This window comes from Hyalella azteca, unplaced genomic scaffold (genome assembly GCF_000764305.2).
Source record: "Hyalella azteca isolate HAZT.00-mixed unplaced genomic scaffold, Hazt_2.0.2 contig1694, whole genome shotgun sequence".
NCBI classification, from domain to species: domain Eukaryota; kingdom Metazoa; phylum Arthropoda; class Malacostraca; order Amphipoda; family Hyalellidae; genus Hyalella; species Hyalella azteca.
In genome coordinates, this window is record NW_025931998.1 from 28,723 (window position 1) to 49,591 (window position 20,869).

The following is a 20,869-nucleotide window of genomic DNA, read 5'->3' on the forward strand; positions in this document are numbered from 1 at the left end:
CTAGAGCAGCACGCTTGTCGCTAGAGCAGCACGCTTGTCGCTAGAGCAGCACGCTTGTCGCTAGAGCAGCACGCTTGTCGCTAGAGCAGCACGCGTCATCATCTTTCACACAGCAGGAGCTGCTCGGGCTATCATGGACGCCAACGCCAAAATATTATAGTTATATTAAAATTATTAAAAATCAATAAATTATTATTAATTGTATTATTAATAAATTTATTAAAAACAAAATATAACGGAAAGAATTTGTTAATTGTAAATAAGAAAAAAGGACATAATTGACTAAAATGATTACAAAATAACAGTAAATTTTATTATGTGAAATTTCAAACCCAACGCGCCACTCGCAAGTATCAATGATACTCCTAGCAACGACACTGATATTCCCGCTGGTAACACTGACCGAGGGAAATATATTTGAACCGCAGGGCACTGAGGTCCAGCGGAGCCTCAAGGCGGATGCGCAGCACCGCTGAGGCCGCGATGGCTGCCAGAGCCGCGACGCCCGCAGCCGTCCTGATGCCGCCATGGAAACGCTTAACTCTGCACCTGCAAGAAATTCATATTATTCCTGAAAATGGAACGAATAAAACCTTAACTCTGCACCTGCAGGAAGTTCCTAATATTCCTGAAGTTGGACCGAAAAAATCCAACTCTGCACCTGCTCCTGAAGTTGGACCGAAAAAAAAGCTTAACTCTGCACCTGCAGGAAGTTCATAATATTCCTGAAGTTCGACCGAAGAAAACCTTAACTCTGCACCTGCAGAAAGTTCATAATATTCATGTAGTTGGACTGAAGAAAACTTAACTCTGCACCTGCAGGAAATTCATAATATTCCTGAAGCTGGACCAAACACAAGAAAACACGCGAGCCTAGCAACTCTGCCGCACGGGCGCCTCGGGCTGCGGGGCAGCGTATAGCCAACATGGAAAATCTGAGCATGGATAATAAGTAAATATTGAAGAAAATAACAACATTAAAAATGTATTTAAATATTTATTATGATAATTTTTGTTCTAAATAAGAAATATAATGATAAAGTCAAAAGTGTGTAAATTTCCTGCTTTATCATAAGAAATATTATTAATTATACTAACTTTTTATGGCATTTATATCCCCTAATTTATTTATTATCGTAAAAAATATATTATACTTTTCTCTATTGATATTATTATAATATAATTATAATAATTTAATCATACTAAAGACTAAAAGGTGAGCCCAGCGGTGCATGGGAGACGATTTCTCAGCTACCACGGGACTTCATTCAACACCACATGCATGACCATTGATAACATTAAACTCATCCAACACCACATGCATGACCTTTAATAACATTAAACTCATCTAACACCACATGTATGACCATTGATAAAATTAAACTCATCCATCAACACATGCATGACCATTGATAACATTTAACTCATCCAACACCACTAGCATGACCATTGATATCAGTAAACTCATTACAACACCACATGCATGACCTTTGATAACATTAAACTCATCCAACACCACATGCATTGCCATTGATAACATTAAACTCATCCAACACCACATGCATGACCATTGATAACATTAAACACGTCCAACACCAAATGAATGACCTTTGATAACATTAAACTCATCCAACACCACATGCATGACCATTGATAACATTTTAAACACGTCCAACACCAAATGAATGACCATTGATAACATTAAACTCAATACAACACCACATGCATGACCATTGATAACATTAAACTCATCTAACACCACATGCATAAACATTGATAACATTAAACTCATTCAACACCACATGAATGGCCATTTAAAACATTAAACTCATCCAACACCACATGCATGACCGTTGATAACATTAAACTCATCCAACACCACATGCATGACCATGATAGCATTAAACTCATCCAACACCACATGCATGATCATTGATAACATTAAACTCATACAACACCACATGCATGACCGTTGATAATAACATTAAACTCATACAACACCACGTGCATGACCGTTGATAACATTAAACTCATCCAACACCACATGCATGACCATAGATAACATTAAACTCATCCAACACCACATGCATGACCATTGATAACATTAAACTCATACAACACCACATGCATGGCCAATGATAACATTAAACTCATCCAACACCTCCTGCATGACCGTTGATTACATTAAACTAAACACATTTATCATGCAAGGCGGGGAGCAGAAGAGTTGACGCCTCACCTGCTGTCGACCAGCGTCTGAAGGAGGTCGTCGCAGGGCAAGAACTTTAAGCCCTGGACTGGAAGACGGAGCCGCATGTCCCCGCAGTGGTGCTGGGTAATTTGCTGCCACGCGGGTGTCCTCAGAACTTCCGGTGACGCCTGCACCTCCACCATCAAGTCTTCGTCGTGAGGCAGCATTTTGGCAACCGCCTCCAGGTCACGGCCTGCAGGATTCACACTTGTAAGAAGTTGCGGTGTACATTACTTCATGTCTACTAACGAAACAAAAAAATATTTTTCTTAATAACTAACAGTCAGCTGACTTACATCTAAAATTCCGCTGACCAACGTCTTACTTTTCGTATGCTGAATAACGCTCATTTAACAGGTTAGTTTAAATGCGCAAACAAGCGCGCATCTCACCGCACGTTATCATGAACTTCCCGTCCTTCGCCCTGGTCGCCTGCGCGGCTGTGATGGCGAGCCTCGCCTCGTGGGGGCGGCACAGCAGCGCCTCCCACCAGTCCTGCGCGGAGGCGCCCACTTCCTGCATGGAACGTAGCACTCCTGGCAACTGCGCCTCTATGTCCTCAGCGTTGATGGACTGCAATTGCATGAGGACTTGGCCTACGGCCTCCACAATCCTGTGAGTGGAAGAGACTTGAAGTAGTCCGCTCAACTGATGAGCTTGGCAACACTTGCATTGACTATCCAAGACTTGTTTATGTTTCACATTATAAAAATCCACTAACGATTCAAGTCTCATCAAGACAAGATATAAGAAACTCGAAATAAAAAAAGTAAGCGATTATCTTGGTAAATTCCCTATGTATTTACGAAATTAAAATTCACAATTCTGCTTCGCAATAATGCAAGTTATGTTGACAAAACAAGTTGATAAAAAAACGAAAAATATAAAAGATTATAAAATAATAAAATATCCCATGGGTCTAGACTCAAAATAACCCTACATGTTGCAAAAAGTATGAATAAGCTGCAAAAGTTATACGTTCATTAACTATTTATAAAGTAAAACATTTAAAGACTTGAATAATTGCAAACAATCAAGAAAAAAAGTTTCGATAAGAAAATGTCAAATTAAATAAACCGTTGCATCACTGATCGACTGACTATTAAGCAGAGAATACGTTCGTTAGTTTTTGTAAACGTTTAAGTTAAAATTCGGTGAAATAACATTCACCGAATAGATCGTCATAACTCTCGGTCAACTAAACAAATAATAAATTATATGCCGTTGATAAATGTTGACATTTTCTTTTAAGACATTATTTAGATTTTGTAAAATAAGTTTACTTTTTTAAGGTGTGAAGCTAAAAAATTCTACTTAATACAATTAAACATTAGCGTTAAAGCCACGGTGAGCTAATGTGAAAGGAAAGTGTGAATGTGAACATAGAAAACTACAGATATTCTTTATAATATTTTCTTAGACGCAACATATCAAATATCTGTAACGTATTAGAAAGAGAAATTGCATAAATTAGCATTGAAGTTCAAACAATATTACAAAGGTCGATGATAAAATATTTTAAATAAACGTGATGGCATTTACGATAGGTGGCAGGACGTAGCGTGTCCTGTCAATGCAAGGCACGCTACGGGGACATCTATAAGCTGCGCGATGGCGGCCGCCATTTTGGCAGCTCCGGATGACCTACCCAATCTTCAAACACTCACCACGTAAAGTTAATGTCATCCCCAATGCTCACGAGACGACCAGGTTTGACCCACGTAGATCACCCAGAGCACCCCAGGTCACTCCCCAAGTGCAGAGTAAATCACTCAAGTCACTCACCCAGCCAAGCCAGCCCCACTCACCCGTCGGGGCCACGGAGGACGTCTGTCACGGGAAGCTCAACCCAGCCGCCGCTGCCGGGAATTAACGGGCCAAGTTTGTAGTAATTGAAGGCTGGTTTAGCGACACTCATCATTTATTGTGTGTAAACTGAATTATGTTTATCAATTAGGTGAGTAATTTAGCGGTGATATTAACTAAATAAAGGATAATAGCCCGAAATAATTATACGCGAACTGATGTTTTTAATATAACTTTGATCAACAATATGCCGAGAAGCTAATAATTTAGTAATTTCTAATTTAGTGATCACGACACGTGTGTCTGTATCTACCGAGATTCACGGCGCGTGTGTCGGTATCTACTGAGACTCACTGATCTCTTGTGTAGCGCCTGTTGCCAGCAGCGCCACTCCGAACGCCTTGGCGCTGCAGTTCCTCCTGCAGTTGCCACTGCTCATCCTCTCCCAGCTCGGGTCTATACACCCATAAGTTCGCCAGTCTGCACACGGACCAAGAGATGAGCATCCACTAATTTGATGGACCAAGAGATGAGCATCCAGACTCGCCTGGATTTACGGACTAGTCGAGCGTGCAGGCGTGTGAAATACACTCAAGTTTTTCATACATAAGCAGTTAGGAATCGTTCGAAAAAAACTGTTTCATACATAAGCTAGTATCACAGCTAAAATAGATAGAGTGGATACTGAGGATAGAATAGGCAAATCGAAGACAAGGCTACGGGAAATCTATAACTTTTAACAATTCCAATTAAGAGTAGCCAACAGCGGGTTGTGGCGAGACTTATATTTGAATGTAAACATGATTAATAGTTCGCTGGCGTATTGATTTTTCAACACAAGAATGTCAAAAACATTGGTAGTTGAATTTAGAATTCAAAAGTTGCTATCGAGATCGGGACGATATAATTTATTTGATGGAACGCTTCTAATCAATGTTTGTGGTTTATTATTTGTTATCAATTTCTAATTAACTTGCGATTTAGCGACCACAAAACTTAATGATTCCTCTTCTATCACATGAAGTAAATAACCTTTTGGTGTGGGGAGCGACTTTATTGATGGCCTGGGCGATGGCCTCACAGCTGCCGGGCTCGGCGCCCCACACCCACAGCTCCGGCGCTGGCAGGGCGGGCAGACGCACGTCAGCTCGGGGGCTAGGAGGGCTCTCGACCCCTGCGTCGTCCCCCTCCTGGCACGGTGGGGGCAGGGTCGGCAGGTGAACGACAGACCAGGCGGCACCCAGCGGCCAAATGTGCACTTCTGCGAGTCAAATAACGACCAATATTACGCGTGGGAAATGCTGTGCTTATGGCAACACGAGGGCCAGACTTCACCAAGCACAGCTGAATGCCCTTACCCAATGTGGTTATGAGCTGTCACTGCATGGCTGCCAGCCAACGCTGCATGGCAACCACCAGTAACAGCATGGCAACCACCCATAACTGCATGGCAACCATCCATAACTGCATGGCAACCAGCCATAACTGCATGGCAACCAGCCATAACTGAATGGCAACCATCCATAACTGCACGGCAACTAGCCAAAACTGCATGACAACCATCCATAACTGCATGGCAACCAGCCATAACTGCATGGCAACCAGCCATAACAGCATGGCTGCCAGCCTATAATGCATGGCTGACAGTCTATAATGCCTATACATAATGCATGGCTGACAGCCTCTAATGCATGGCTGACAGCCTTCACTGCATGGGTGCCAGCCAGTAATGCATGGCTGACAGCCTATAATGCATGGCTGACAGCCTATAATTCATGGCTGACAGCCTATAATGCATGACTGCCATCCTATTATGCATGTCTGATAGCCTTCACTTCATGGCATCCAGCCTATAATGCATGACTGCCAGCCTCCACTGCATGACTGTCAGCCTATAATGCATGGCTGACAGCCTTCACTGCATGGCTGACAGCCTTCATTGCATGGCTTCCAGCCTATAATGCATGGCTGCCAGGCTGTAATGCATGGCTGCCAGCCTATTATGCATGGATTTCAGTCTTTAATGCATTGCTGTCAGCCCTCACTGCATGGCTGTCAGTCTTCACTGCATAGCTGACTGTCTTCACTGCATACACGACAGCCTTCGCTGCTTGACCGGCAGCCTTCACTGCATGGCTGCCAGCACTCAATGCATCGCTGTCAGCCGTTAATCAGCCTAGTTGCTTGGCCTGCCAACTAATACTAACTCATATCCAACAGGGTTACGAATATCCAGTCAGAGTGGCGCCCAAAACCCACCCAGCCTAATTGTCAACTAACTTTACTCAGTCTTGTAATCTATTTCAACCAGCATGATTTCCTAGTTGCAACCCTGCATGATTGCCTGGTTTCAACCCAGCATGATTGCCTGGTTGCAACCCAGCATGATGGCCTGGTTGCAACCAGCATGATTGCCTGGTTGCAACCCAGCATGATGGCCTGGTTTCCGGCCAGTCTTTCACCCAGCATTGCTCTAAATTGTTCATGGGAGCCCGTGTGGCGCTTACATGACCTGTGTGGCGCACATGTTCTACCTGTGAGGATCAGACGCGGCCCATGGGGCACACGGGCTCTACCTGTGAGGAACACGTGAGGAGGTCACGTGGCCAGTGAGGCGTTGACAAATTTTCATTTGTGCCTTCGTTTACCGTGCAGCACGTCTCTCCGATGGCATCAAGCGAATTTGAGACTTAAACTAGGAGGCGACATCCACGTATAACGAAAATTAGAAGCAATATAATCTCCAGCTTATAATGATATTTGGAATTTAAAAAAATATGACTAGGATAAAATAAATAGATATGGAATTTGAATATGTGGAAACTAAACTAACTCAAAATTGTTGGAGTTATCTCCTGAACGAGGCCGTTAAGCTAAACTTGGTCCTGCCGCACCAGTTCTTGCAAGGCTGCATATCCTAAGCCACCCGGCCTCACCTAGGTGCTTATATTTGCCGTGCAGGGCGTGCAGGCTGAGGGGGGCGCGGAGTGCGATGTACAAGGCAGTTGTGGCCGTAGCCACAGACGCCACACCTGCGACGCCAGCTGCGCTGCTGATGCCGCACCAGAGCTCAGTGAGCTGACACCTGCGACAGAATTGTTGGTGTCTTGATCTTAGCGCCAGATAAGCAATTATATTTATTGAAGAATATATAGCCGGGCTGTGGGGTGGGAAAAATATATTAAAGAATAGACTCATTCTGCTAAAAACAATAAACAGTTATCAATGGGAGAGAGATATGGCTAGTATTTTCCAAGCGTGCAAGCATGGTGCTTCCCAATGTGGCGCTTCCAAGCGTGGTGCCCAGCGTGGTGCTTCCCAGCGTGGTGCTTCCCAGTGTGGCGCTTCCAAGCGTGGTGCTCCCCAGCGTGGTGCTTCCCAGCGTGGTGCTTCCCAGCGTGGTGCTTCACAGCGTGGTGCTTCCAAACGTGGTGCTTCCCAGCGTGGTGCTTACTAGCGTCATGTGTTTCCTATCGTGAAGCATCCTAGCTTTTGCTTCCCAGCTTGATTATTCGAAGCGCGGTGCTTCCTGGCGCCGTTTTTCCTAACGCAGTGCTTCCTAGCGCCGTGCTTCCTAGCACCGTTATTCCTATCGCCGTGCTTCCTGGTGCCGTGCTTCCTATCGCCGTGCTTCCTAGCGCCGTGCTTCCTGGTGCCGTGCTTCCTATCGCCGTGCTTCCTAGCGCCGTGCTTCCTAGCGCCGTTATTCCTAGCGCTGCGTTTCCTAGCGCCGTGCTCCCTAGCGCCGTTATTCCTAGCGCTGCGTTTCCTAGCGCCGTGCTCCCTAGCGCCGTTATTCCCAGCGCCGTGCTTCCTAGCGCCGTGCTCCCTAGCGCCGTGCTTCCTAATTCCTAGTGCCGTGCTTCCTAGTGCCGTGCTTCCTTGCGCCGTGCTTCCTAGTGCCGTGCTTCCTAGTGCCGTGCTTCCTTGCGCCGTGCTTCCTTGCGCCGTGCTTCCTAGTGCCGAGCTTCCTAGTGCCGTGCTTCCTTGCGCCGTGTTTCCTAGTGCCGTGCTTCCTATAGTGCCGTGCTCTCAACGAAATGTACGCTCCAAGAGCTCTGAGCGAACTGAACGCTCCGAACACTTCGTACGCTCTGTAATGCCGCGAGCACCTGAACTACTCAATCTACTTGTATCCTGCCATGTATTCTGCTCTAAATGTTCATGCTTAGCTTCTGCACTATATATCCTGCAATGCATTCTGCTCTAAATGTTCATGCTTAGCTTCTGCACTATATATCCTGCAATGTATTCTGCTCTAAATGTTCATGGTTAGCGTCTGCACTATATATCCTGCTCTACATGTTCATGCTTAGCTTCTGCACTATATATCCTGCCATGTATTCTAATCTTTGTATTCGTGCTTTTCTTCCCAATTTAGTTTAAATTGTGCAAAACATGAAGCTATAAATTATGCGGATCGTTTTTAACAATCAAAACAAATTAGCATATATATTTCTTTAGGAATGATAATTGTAGTAAATACTTCAAAGAACTTAGACCACGTATACCTATATACTCGTGTATAAAGGTCTATTTGTTTTATGAATGTAGTGAAAAATTGACGCCATCTTGCCCAATTCTCCCATTTTTTATTCTATACTATATTCAACTACACATACGTATTATCCTGGAGCATGCGTTATTCACTACAATGTTTAGGTTCGGTAAAATATATACAATATACTCATAAGTGTTTCAGTTCTTCGCAATATCTTCTTTCGTGTATTATTCATTATGAGTTTATTTTTATTTTATGTAGAACAGAAATACGGCACTAATCATCTTCGTACTGAGTCTTGTAGGTTTTTTTACAGCAGGTACAAAAATTTCGAAGCATGGTGCACGAGTAAAACCGAATTAAACTATGACCACATAGGGGGCAAATGTCACTGACCTGGAGCCCTTGAGGCACTTCAGCAGGTCGTCGCAGGGCTCGGGGCTTGCTGCCACTCCTGTTGGTCTGATGTCCAGCAGCAGTTGTCCCTCGTAACGCCGCGCCAGGTCAGGCCAGCTGGTGCCTGCAGCGCGCAGCACAGCAGCTGGCATCACGATGTTGATGACACGAGGCTGCCGCTCTTTCAGCATTAGTGCCACTGCCACCACGTCTCCAGCTGCGGACGAAGAATGAAGATACTTGTTGCCTGATGTGGTGTGAGCTTGAGTAGAGCGATAAAAGGATGATAGATGAAGAGGTAAGAGATTTAAAAGGAGAAAAGAGCGATTACATAGGGAGAGAAGAATGGTATGAAGGGAAGAACAATGGCTAAGGTGAGGGGTTATTAGCTAAGGGATGAAAAGTAGAAAGAAAGATGATAGAAAGAAAGTTGCTGAGGCTGAGAGAGATGATGAATATAGAGAGTGCAATGATATATAGAAAGTGGTATGATTGTCAGAGAGTGGGATGCTGCGTAGAGAGACGGATGATAGATAGATCGAAGGTGATGATTAGTAGCGTCGAATGATAGAGAGGGTGGGAGTAAACGCTATTCTCTTCGTGCAGCCTTGGTGACCGCGCATCAGGACGCTACCAAAAATTAATATTCTGTTTTATGTAGCGTGTGCAAAGATATGCATTGTAATTCTGGCATTGTCTATATCTTACTAACTTATTTTCCGAAATAGTATTTTCTAAACACTTTCAATGTTGAATTTATTTCCGTTGTTTTTTTTGTTGTTAATGCTGACTTCGTTTTGTTGTATAATATTTTTTAATCGGTAAAAAAGAGACCTTTTAGCAACACAGGACGCTTCAGCTCATTCTAGGTTACTTAATAACTAGCTGTAAAAATATCGTGCTGCATTAATGCATCATTGCGACTCATTCTACTTACCTCTCTGCTCACTGCATTCTATTGTGGGAAGTATAATTAGACGGACACTCCTAGCCAGTATTACTTCTAGTAAATATTCCTGCTATTATTACTTAATATTACTGTTATCATTACTAAATGTTCCTACTACCATAACTATTACTAAATATTACTGCTATTATAGTTATTACTAAATATTACTGTTCGGCAGTGGAAGGCATGACAAAGTATATATATATATGGTAGCAGAAGTGGAGTGTTTGGTGTAAGGCAGGGGCGCTGAATGTGAATAGTTTTATTGTGTGATGTGGATGGGAAGGGAACTGTGAAGAAGACTATTGTTGGATATGGGGCGTTTGAGTGAGAAAGATATTAGAGTGGTAAGATGGAGGAGACTTAATTGAGGGCAGTGAGATAGAGCGTGAGTGTTATTGACAGGTGACGGAAAACAATTAAATTTAATACCTGAACTATAATTTTTCTTTATTGTAATATTTTTAACGCATAAATCAAACAAGGCTATCGTGGAAGCGCACCTGTAGTGAATAATTTGTAATAATAATTTCTAAAGCCATAATTTCTGTAATTTTCGTTATCTTTCATGAACCAAATTACCAAATTTCCTTTTTAATCAAATATTTACATCCGGTTCTCTGTGTTGTCTACCTAGGCTGTCTAATTTGCCTATTTTTTATATAAGTGCCTTATTTTGATTTATTTGCCTTAATTTAATTTATTTTTATTTTAATTTAATTTTTTCATAATATTAAATTTTCAATTTTTAATAATAATGTCTAATTTACCTAATTTGGTTGTCTAATTTGCCTAATAATTATTTGCCTATTTTTTAATTAATATATTTATTCGCCCCTAATATATTTATAAGCCCCTTTTAACTAATAAATACATCTATTTCTAATTAATATATTTCTTCACCGCTTTCTAATTAATAACGACGCCCCTTTCTTATTAGCATATTCATTGCCCAGTTTCTAATTAATAAATGCAACACTTTATAATTACTATATTTATTCACCTTTTTCTAACCAATAAATACGTCCCTTTCTGATTAGTATATTTATTCGCCCCTTTCTATTCTTTATTCTTTCTTTATTCTAATTAATAAATAAGCCCTTTCTAATTAATATATTTATGCGCCTCTGTCTAATTAATAAATACGCCTATTTCTGATTAGTATTTTCATTCACCCAATTAATAAATTCGCCCCTTTCTAATTAATAAGTACGCCAATTTCAAATTGGTAAATTTATTCGCCCCTTTCTAATTAATAAGTAGGCCCCTTGCTAATTAGTATATTTATTTACCCCTTCTAATTAATAAATACAACCATTCTAAGTATTATATTCGTTCGCCCCCATTCTAATACTAACAATAAATTTCTAATTAGTATGTATATTCGCCTCTTTTTAATAAATAAATAATATTTATCAAAAATTTTATGAAGAAAGGCAATTACTAAAATCTTACATGATAATTGAAGTCAAATTAATACTGGTAAGAATAAAATCGCGGAATTTAGTGTTTAAAATGAATTTAGAAGAATCTATTTTAAACTCATCTGGCAATTCATTAAATTACATTACACAATTACAAACTGTACCGTTTCTTTCAATTTCTAACCGAAACGGGGGTAACTTAAAATGCCCCTGGTGTTATGGGAATGTTGAGGAACAAGAGAGGCGAATGCAGAATTAAAAAGACGTTCATCATGGAAAAGATATCCCCATTCTAATTAATACATTTTTTCACCCCTTTTTGATTCATATATTTATTCACCCCTCTCTAATTAATAAATACACCTCTTTCTAATTGGTATATTTATTCGCCCCTTTCTACTTAATAAATAGACCTCTTTTTAATTAATATATTTATTCGCCCCCTGTATAATGAATAAATACGCCTCTTTCTAATTAGTATATCTATTAGTTAGCCCTTTTCAAATTCATTTATAAGATCCTTTATAATTAATAAATACGCCCCTTTTAATTAGCATATTTATTCGCCCATTTCTAATAAATACAAACGCCCCTTCTTAATTAATAAATGCGCCTCTTGTTAATTAACATATTTATTCGCCCCTTAATCAATAAGCTACTTTCCTATTAATATATTTATTCACCGCTCTCTAATTAACATATACGCCCCTTTCTATTTAGTATATTTATTCACCCCTTTCTAATTAATATAAAGGCCCCCTTCTAGTTAGTATATTTACTCAACCCCTTCTAATAAATAAATACGCCTCTTTCTATAATTAGTATATTTATTTACCCTGTTCTAATGAATAAAGAAGCCTCTCTTTAATTAATAAATACAACCCTCTGTAATTAGTATATTTATTTGCCCTTTTCTAATTAATAAATACGCCCCTTTCTAATTAGTATATTTATTCGCCCATTTCTAATCAATAAATACGCCCCTTTCAAATTAGTACATATATTCGCACCATTCAGATTAATAAATTCGCCTCGTTCTAATTGGTATATTTATTGTACCCATTTATATATAATAAATATGCCCCATTTCAATTAACAAATACGCCTCTTTTTATTAATATATTTATCCGCCCCATTTTAATTAGTAAATACGCTCCATCGTAATTAGTATATATACTAGCCACATCTAATCTATAAATACCACCTTTCTTACTAGTAATACATACTTATAAATACAACCCCTTATGAGCTGCAGGGCTGACATACGCAAAGGCCTGGCTTGAGGTCACCACGCTCTAATTAGCGAATTTGAATGATGAAAGTTATTACTTAATAAAATCCTATGATTTCTACGTAAAAGCGGCATTGTAATCGCAAATAGCAAGCATTCCAATTGAGACAAACAAAGTGTATGCATCATAATCTTTGCCATGGGTGCCAGTCTATGCATCGTAATCTATGCCATGAATAATCTATGCCATGGGTGCCAGTGTATGCATCATAATCTATGCCATGCATGCAAGTGTCTGCAACAACTCACCGCTGCGCACGCCCCACATGTCAGTCTCTTTGATCGTGACCTCGGCCGCGTGCCTCGCCAGCGCGGTGACTTCAGGGCTCCTCAGCAACACCGCCTGCCAGTCGGCGCCCCTGGTGACGCCGGCGTCAGTGAGGGCGTCCCTCAGTTGGGGCCAGCGCTTTTGGAACTGTCGGGGGCTGCTGCTGCTCAGGTCCTGCAGGACGTACTGCATCACCTCTAGCAAGCTGGAATAGTGTAAATGAAAACATAAAATTTGAATCGTAGAGCAGGCTTAATTCGAAGTCAAAAACTTCTGGACTGCAAAAGATTTTATATGATATTTGATAACTGACACAAACCTTCAACATGCAAATCGTGTTTAGAAAGCAAATTTGCTGGGTCCGGAATAGGGAATGATATTTTCATGTTTCTGAAAAATTTTATTGTATGCTTCACATACGTAATTAAGACGTAGTCAACACTCACCGTTCGGGGTGGCATCGCTCGACAGACTCTGGTTCGGTTCCATGGCTGCGCGAGGAGTCATCCAATGGTCGCTGTGTCCCTCGAATGGAAGAGAAGAGCCGTTGCCTCACTGATGTGTACCTGCTCACCACTTATTCATTAGTATTTATATTACCAATACAATGATTAGTTTTATATTAGTATCATACTAGAATTAGAGTTATATCATTATTATGTAAGTATATCATTATAGTCAGTATTAATCTAGCATGCGGGGAATCAAATAAATTTTATCGTCAGAAGAGACCAGAACTCTGAAAAAAATTTAATGTAGGTAATTATATAACTTTTACCTCGGTTGTTCATTAAAAATATCTCTAGCAATTATTTCTGTTATGAAATGGCGACTAGTCGACAAGGCCATTTTATTAGCACATATTTCAACTTGAGAATTAAAATTACGGTACACAGGACACCAATAAATGTTCCACAATTGAGAGAACAGTTTTTCGGCGTTGTTAGTCGTTATTATGCCACAAACAACCTTTGAAGATGTGGGCTTACCATGGGCTTTCCGCCGGTGCTATGCCCAGAATAACCAGGAGAGGTTCGTCGGTAATCATCATGCGCTTTTTCACGTAAGTTGCTGCTGACCGTTCCTGGATGCTCTTATGTCTGAAGGAGTAGGTCGTTTTATCGCTACAAGACAGCGACCTCTTCGTACTGAACATGACGGAGAGGAGTACATCGGACTCCAAGCCATTGTGGCCACAGTAGGATGCTATTTCTGAGTGACATGAGTCTCTCACTGGCAGGAACTCGTCTTCAGAGAAGCTGATCTTGTCGTTGATAAGAAACTCCAAAGCGAACTTGCCAATGATCACAAACAGCTTGTTAATAAGAACGTCAATGTCGTGGACATCATAGTCGCTAAGCTTCTCTTTAAAGATGGTCTTATATAGGTTCAATGTGTCCCCTGACACGTCGCTTGCACGTTTCCAATTATCTATAGTTTGTGGAGAGCGCAGGTATATATCGCAGTATTGAAGCAGAGCCATTGGTGTGACAAAAAGCGCTCTGATGTGTGGGTTCAGTGTGGAGAATCGTTTGGACATCGCACCAGCTGCTGCAGTGTTTTTGATTAGTGTTTTTTCGTACTTTTTGATGAACTCAACCTGCTCATCTAACTGAGTGAGAGGGGCAATTACATACAATGAGTAATGACAATTATTTTTGGCAAGTAATTGTCTCAATTTTTCGACAGCGGGAGGACGGCTGGTGATGAGAATGCGGGATTTAGGGTGCCAGGTTTCCTTTAACAGCTCACGCAGAACTGCGATGGACTCCTCGTTGTGCTCATCGAATGCGTCGACCAGGAACAGCACACGGAGACGTGACAGTGCTTGTAAAGTTCCTTCTTTTCTGATGTCTGTGCATACTGGGCCAAAAAGTCCCACAAAGACTTCATGTAATGTTTTTGAAGTCCTATCCCGGCACTCGACGTGGACAAGAATTTCAAAATCATACAGAAAATGAGGGTGGGGTTTAGCCAACCCAACTGCAATTGTGTTCGCTAAATTCTGCAATTTAATGAACTGCAGGATTATGTTCTTGAGTAGGGTCGTCTTGCCAGCTCCTGCGTCGCCTAAGACAATAACGATTTTATCACTTGCATCGAACACACATTGGTACTTGAAAGTTTTACTTTCCTCGTCTTGTAGTGTCATTTCAGGTGCGTGAAACACACCTGACCGGTCCACGCGGCCGGCATCGAAAGGGAGATCTTCTTTGGTGAGGTCCTGGAAACGAAGCCTTACATATTCTTTCCCCTCGGAAAGCAAACGGTGGATGTGGTAAGCCAGCTTCTTCCCAGCTGAAGTAGGCCCACTTCTTATCTCGACCTGCAGATCATGTTCCATTAATCTTGTTTCACTCTCAGGAAGTTTATAAAACTCGCCACTCTTTTGAATCAACTCCTTCATCTTTTTTTCTATCTCATCAATTCTCTTTTGATCCCTCATCGATTTTTCGTTGTGCGTCATATCATTTCTAACGTCCTTGACAGCTTTTAATTTGTTTATAACTTCTGTAGGGTCCCTCGTATCATTTTTCTTTACTTCGAATATCATCTGGAAGAGTTGGAACAGCGTAGTCATATCCATGTTATCAGAAGTGGCTTCTGTTTCAAATAAGCTTGCCATGGATTTGTTTCCACTCTTTTTTTTCCATTCTGTTTGAGAGAAGGACTGGCCCCGGAGTCTCTCTAAATATTTTTTGTATGTTTCTGTGGGATTTTTGTCTCCACATTCGAGGGAGAGAATTCTCCCGACATACTTGGGGCAAAGTTCCATGATGCAGAAGTAGTTCTGGGAAAGGGTCTCCATGTCCTGGAAGTCGTCTTTTTTTGGGGTAGTTGCCATCTTGCAAACTGTCCCTGCCCATAAAGAAAAATCGAATAAATGTAGAAGAGTTTCAGCCGCTGAGAGTTTCTTTGCCTCCTACAATGGAAATAGTCGTGACTGACGCTGTGCCGATGACGCCGATGATTTCCGCTTACGGAAATCATCGGGATTTATTCGTTCATTTCCGTACAATCAGGGTGGCCCAGTGGTTAAAGTTCAGAGTACCAAGTTTGTAGCACTAGAGAGGCGCGGGTTCGATCCCAGCTCTGTGCGAGTTTCTGGTCAGAATCGGCGAGGAGGCCGGGCGGTTAAGCACAGCAGAATTGTAGCAGTGAGTTGCGAGTTCGAGACCTCGAAATGCTGTGAATGTTCTGCGATATTAAGAATCGGCGACAGGCCTACGGCCTAATAAACGCTGAAACCGCTATTATTATCAAAATGAATACATAAACATCACTAAATACATAATCGCAAGAAAATTGTCTAACAATTATTTATGTCGCCGATCTGACTGATTTCTGACGCCGAACGAATGAAAAATAATTTATTCGACTTCTTCCCGAATTCTCTGTACATGTGAACCGACCATGCAATTCTTGCGACAAAATAACCGCCTTTAATCACCACTTATTTTAACCTTAATTTTTAACAGTTGTGCCAAATTTGTGTACTCAGAGAAATGAGTGATACTATGACCAAATATTGATGAAAATTTTGCCTTTTAGAGTGTCATCTTGACCCAGTTTGGTCTGTAAAATTAGCATACGTATCAGTTCTACGTGCGGAAAGTGTGTCGCTCTATTTAAACAATATGACTCATTTATTTTCTAAGTAGACAGGTAAATCAAGCTAACGATTATGTATAGCAACGCAAGGCATCAGCAGAATCAAATTCCCAGTGTATCCATGCGAATGGTATTCATGGTACCTAAACTTTTCGATTGTAGCCTTACGGTGCGGAGCTATATTCGGGGACGCTGCCATTCATTACTGTTTTGCTGTTGCTAGGAGTAGAGCGTCCACTGACTTACTCCTTAGGCCAATTTGCAATAAATAAATCATATATTTCTTGCTTATGTTATCGTGGTCAGTTATGAGTTCACCAATGTAAAGTTAAGTCGACAAAGTAAAATAGGCTTCAATTCCCGTTGATAATTCCAGAATTTGAAGATTAAGACACACCATACAAGAAAGTTTATGCGGATTTATATTTGTTGTCACATTCACATTTGTTTTAGAAAGTTATGCAATGCTTAGATATTGGTTTATTAAATACCCGTTTAAACTTGGTCAAATTCCCAAAATTCGTATTTTTCATTTGTTCAGATGTGCTGAATTTTCGCAACAGCTTACAATAAGATAAAGGAAACAAAACATGAATGACTACCATTTTCCTTTCCCTGCCTGGCATGATGAGGTGCTTGAATCGTAGCCCAGGACGCTGCTCCTGAGTATAGACACCAATCGTTACACTGAGAGAAATGAGTGGGTCAGGACGACCTTCTAAGAGAGACAAGCGTCTGTCCAAACTTGCCTTTAGACTTGTCCATTACAATAACTATTTTACTTTATGAAATTCACACTACGACTGTCTTTTAAGAAAACTTAATTTATTCACTTGCTACCTGTAAGCGTGGGAGCAATTGTACCGTTTTCTCTGTTCATTTTTTTGCTTCTTCAAATAAAAATCTGAAATTTTGGAAGAAAAACAAATAGGATAGAAAAACTGGCCAAATTCCTGGAGTCACTATAAAAGAATCCAAAACTACTCGCGCATATAGAAAATTCCACTCATGTCAATGAATGGCCATGGCACAATTGACTCATGGCCCAATATTCCTGTTTACCTACAAATATTCCAATTTTGATAAAATGATAAATGTAATAGTACTATACCGCCTGTTTTTAACTGTCGCATTATGCTCATCAATTAATAATTAATGAATGCATGGGGTTTTAATACAAGTTATACCGATTTAAGTTGATACTGCTGATTAATAGTTTTCGAGACCCACAATTAAAGGCTAGGCAGAGGCTGGACTACTGGTGTGAAGCAAATTTTATTGCTTACCGATACAGAGCTGGTGATGAACTGAACAAGAAAAATTTATCTAACCAGGTTGACAAAAAGTGAAATATTTCTTTAGTGGACCAAATCCAGAAGTAAGGATGGTTGCTACAAAGTTCAATACCAGGTGAACAATTTGTGGCAACTGGTGACTTTAATGCTCAATCTCCATTGTGGGACAGCCGTGGCAGATCAAATATCACCTGCCGCTCATTAGAGGCAACCATTGGGGTCCTTCCTATCTGTTTGCTGAATTATGGCAGCTTTCCTACATACATTGACAATCACGTTGGTACCTCATCCTGCTTGAATATTGAAATTCTCACTCCAAATTTGTTCACCAGAGCATCCTTAACACAGGGTGCGAATCTATGCTTGTGCAATCTTCTGAAAGTATCCTAGTTTTGTGGAAATTTTATGAAGCTAACTGGACCCTTTATCGACAAGCTCATGATGATGCACTGATTTCTTCTGGGTGCTGTCCTTGGGATGCTGCCAGTGGGTGTAATTATCTCTCTAATGCAATGTTGACTGCTGCCTCACAATCAGCTTCTCAATGCTCAGAGAGAAAACATTCCCACTTTGCCACACCGTGGTGAGACAGAGGATGGTCTATAGCAGTGGTGCTGAGACGCTAAGCAAGGGAAGATTGTGGCGCTCCGCCACCCCATCAAACCTCATAGAATATAAGCGTTGTGATGCTCAAGAAGCAACATAAAATCTGGATGCAGTATGTGGGCAGAATATCTTCATCCACTACCACCAAAGAGATGGGGTGAAAAATTCGCAGAAATCAGAGTGGGCCTAAGCCAAAGTCACATTGTTTTGTGAACACTCTTTACCAGCAATTCCTGCCATTCTTCCTCCTGCGTCAGCAGTTTCAGAAGTGGTGAGAGAAATAGTCAGACGCAAAAATTATCACTGTGTTTCTTTCACAGTCGGAGAGTTCTCTCAGGCTCGAGCACTGAAAAACACTGCTCCTGACAATGACACAATTATTAACATTTTATTTTCATAAACATCACCATGGTGTAAGCAGGAGTTGTTTTTCAACTCATGCAGTAACAAGTTCAACACCTCTATATATGACTGAAGCAGCTCCTCTTAGGTAGGGCTGTAGGCCAATTGATAGTACGTCAAGACTCACATCTCAGAACGAATAAAAGACAGTATTTATGTAAATTATGATTCCCAAATAAATCTTCATTGTCAATAATAATAGCAATTTTATCATTATAAGACTAACATGCTAGCAATGCTGAATGATCAAAATAGTAAAAATAGACAATACTCTCAAAATATATTTCACAGTATTTTCAAAAGTTTCATTTACAGCAATCGAAAACAGTTTTATTTAGCCGGTAGAAAGCGTATATATGGGCTTAAACAGGTATCGGCAGGTAAATTGTCAACGCAAACTCTGAGCAAAACGCAGAGGCGTACACTTACGCCCTGTACGTGAAACTGTCGACCGGCGTTAGAGCTCACGGACCAGTGTCTGACATACTTAGCGAGAAACCCGCTATGATCCCATGGCCCGCAGTGGGTTTGTTGCCCCCATGTTACCCTACATGGTAGTGATTACCCGCATCCGCATTTTCAACATAAATAAAAAAACGAAAACTATAGAGTGATGACTCAAACTTGTAAAAAGAAATTAGAAAGGGATGGTTTTACATACACTCCTGCCTGAGCAACAACTATGGATGTTTCCGCCACCACCAAGTCTTACAGCCAACAACTCTATTTACAAACCGATACCTATCAATAAGCATGGAGAAAAATAACTCTAAAAAATCACAACCCAAGAAATTGGAAATTTTCAACAAAGTAAAATTAATCAAGTCATTATAAGACAAATGCTGCGTGGCCAGGTTATAAATTGTATATATTCGCAGGTTTCGATTGATTAAGGGTTTTTTGTTGCAAATGAATGTATAGTCGTGGATAAAACTCTTTCGTTTATAGTTTTCTAGGTCTTTTTGCGATGTGTGTTTAATTGTACTTAATAGTAATTTTTACGGTGGCTCATTACGAGGTCAAAACTTTTATTTATCGTGCGGAAACGCAATTTTCTCATTATGACTTGATACTCCAAAATTTTATCTGTGGGTTACGTCTCAAAATTATAAACATGTTCCCAGTTGTTATTATATACTTCAGGTAGTTTGCAATTTGATATCTAGGTTGAAAATAGTTAGGAAAGAGATTTCTGATGACATATGTAATGGCAGTCGAACATAGCAGACATATGGCAGTCGAACACAACGTCGTACATTTGGCGACCGAACATTGTGCCATAAGTGACTAATGAGTGATTCTGAAAGTGATAAAGACAAAAAATCGAGGCCAGTGAGATCTAAACGGGAACCAGTGAGATGCCCTAAATCAGAAAGAGTGCCAGTAAAAACAAAGAGAACAAGATGGATGCTCCACAAGTACCCCCGACTACAGCAGCGCCTTCACGAGCATCGGCACCATCAGCGGCTACAGACACTACGAGTGCAACTGATGCTTCATCACAGTTGAACACACCGGTAAGGCCAAACGTCACATACGTACCCTCCCCTGAAAATCTACAATTTTTCAGAGGAAATATTTTAGATTGCATCGAGCCTCCTGGGATACCAAAAACCCCAGAAACAGACGTACGTCAATGGTACGTCTGGAATGTACGTCAATGGCAAATGGAAATTCATTTCACCTCCACCGGCCTTACAGACGACCGCGGCCGTACACAGCAACTTGCTTCGCACACCAATAAGAAACTAGGTGATACACGCGGCATGCTATCACGTAATCTACGACCAGCCTTCAAACACTGCAGCTACGAACGAGTGAAGAAAGAACTCTTCGTCGCTTACGGTAACGCTTCAACGATCTCCTTCGTCGACGCAGCCCGCGAACTTTTTGAAGTGACACAATCAGCGAAACCAAGTAAACTAAACTCGGTTAACAATATCACACTTCATCAAGAGTCTACTATGAAAGTCGTGGAAATATTCTTCGATCGTCAGTGTTTTAACGAGGCATTAGAAAACCGTCCTGGGCAGATATTAACGAAACTTCGCTAAGTACACGTAACTTT

At 40.9% G+C, this 20,869-nt stretch overlaps 1 protein-coding gene across 1 annotated transcript in view; it reads right to left on the bottom strand.

Annotated features, from left to right (window-relative positions):
* The window catches only part of LOC125178854, a 19,330-nt gene extending 3,599 nt beyond the window's left edge, over positions 1 to 15,731 (bottom strand). The window contains exons 1-11 of the mRNA XM_047883588.1: positions 13,876 to 15,731; positions 13,333 to 13,452; positions 12,868 to 13,091; positions 8,955 to 9,171; positions 6,994 to 7,142; positions 5,090 to 5,318; positions 4,412 to 4,537; positions 4,060 to 4,110; positions 2,644 to 2,864; positions 2,240 to 2,444; positions 404 to 549 (exon numbers count right to left, since the gene is read on the bottom strand). Of these exons, the coding sequence (XP_047739544.1) occupies positions 404 to 549; positions 2,240 to 2,444; positions 2,644 to 2,864; positions 4,060 to 4,110; positions 4,412 to 4,537; positions 5,090 to 5,318; positions 6,994 to 7,142; positions 8,955 to 9,171; positions 12,868 to 13,091; positions 13,333 to 13,452; positions 13,876 to 15,731 (3,544 nt within the window). The remainder of the gene's footprint in view (positions 1 to 403; positions 550 to 2,239; positions 2,445 to 2,643; positions 2,865 to 4,059; positions 4,111 to 4,411; positions 4,538 to 5,089; positions 5,319 to 6,993; positions 7,143 to 8,954; positions 9,172 to 12,867; positions 13,092 to 13,332; positions 13,453 to 13,875) is intronic.
* Positions 15,732 to 20,869: the final 5,138 nt, after the last annotated feature.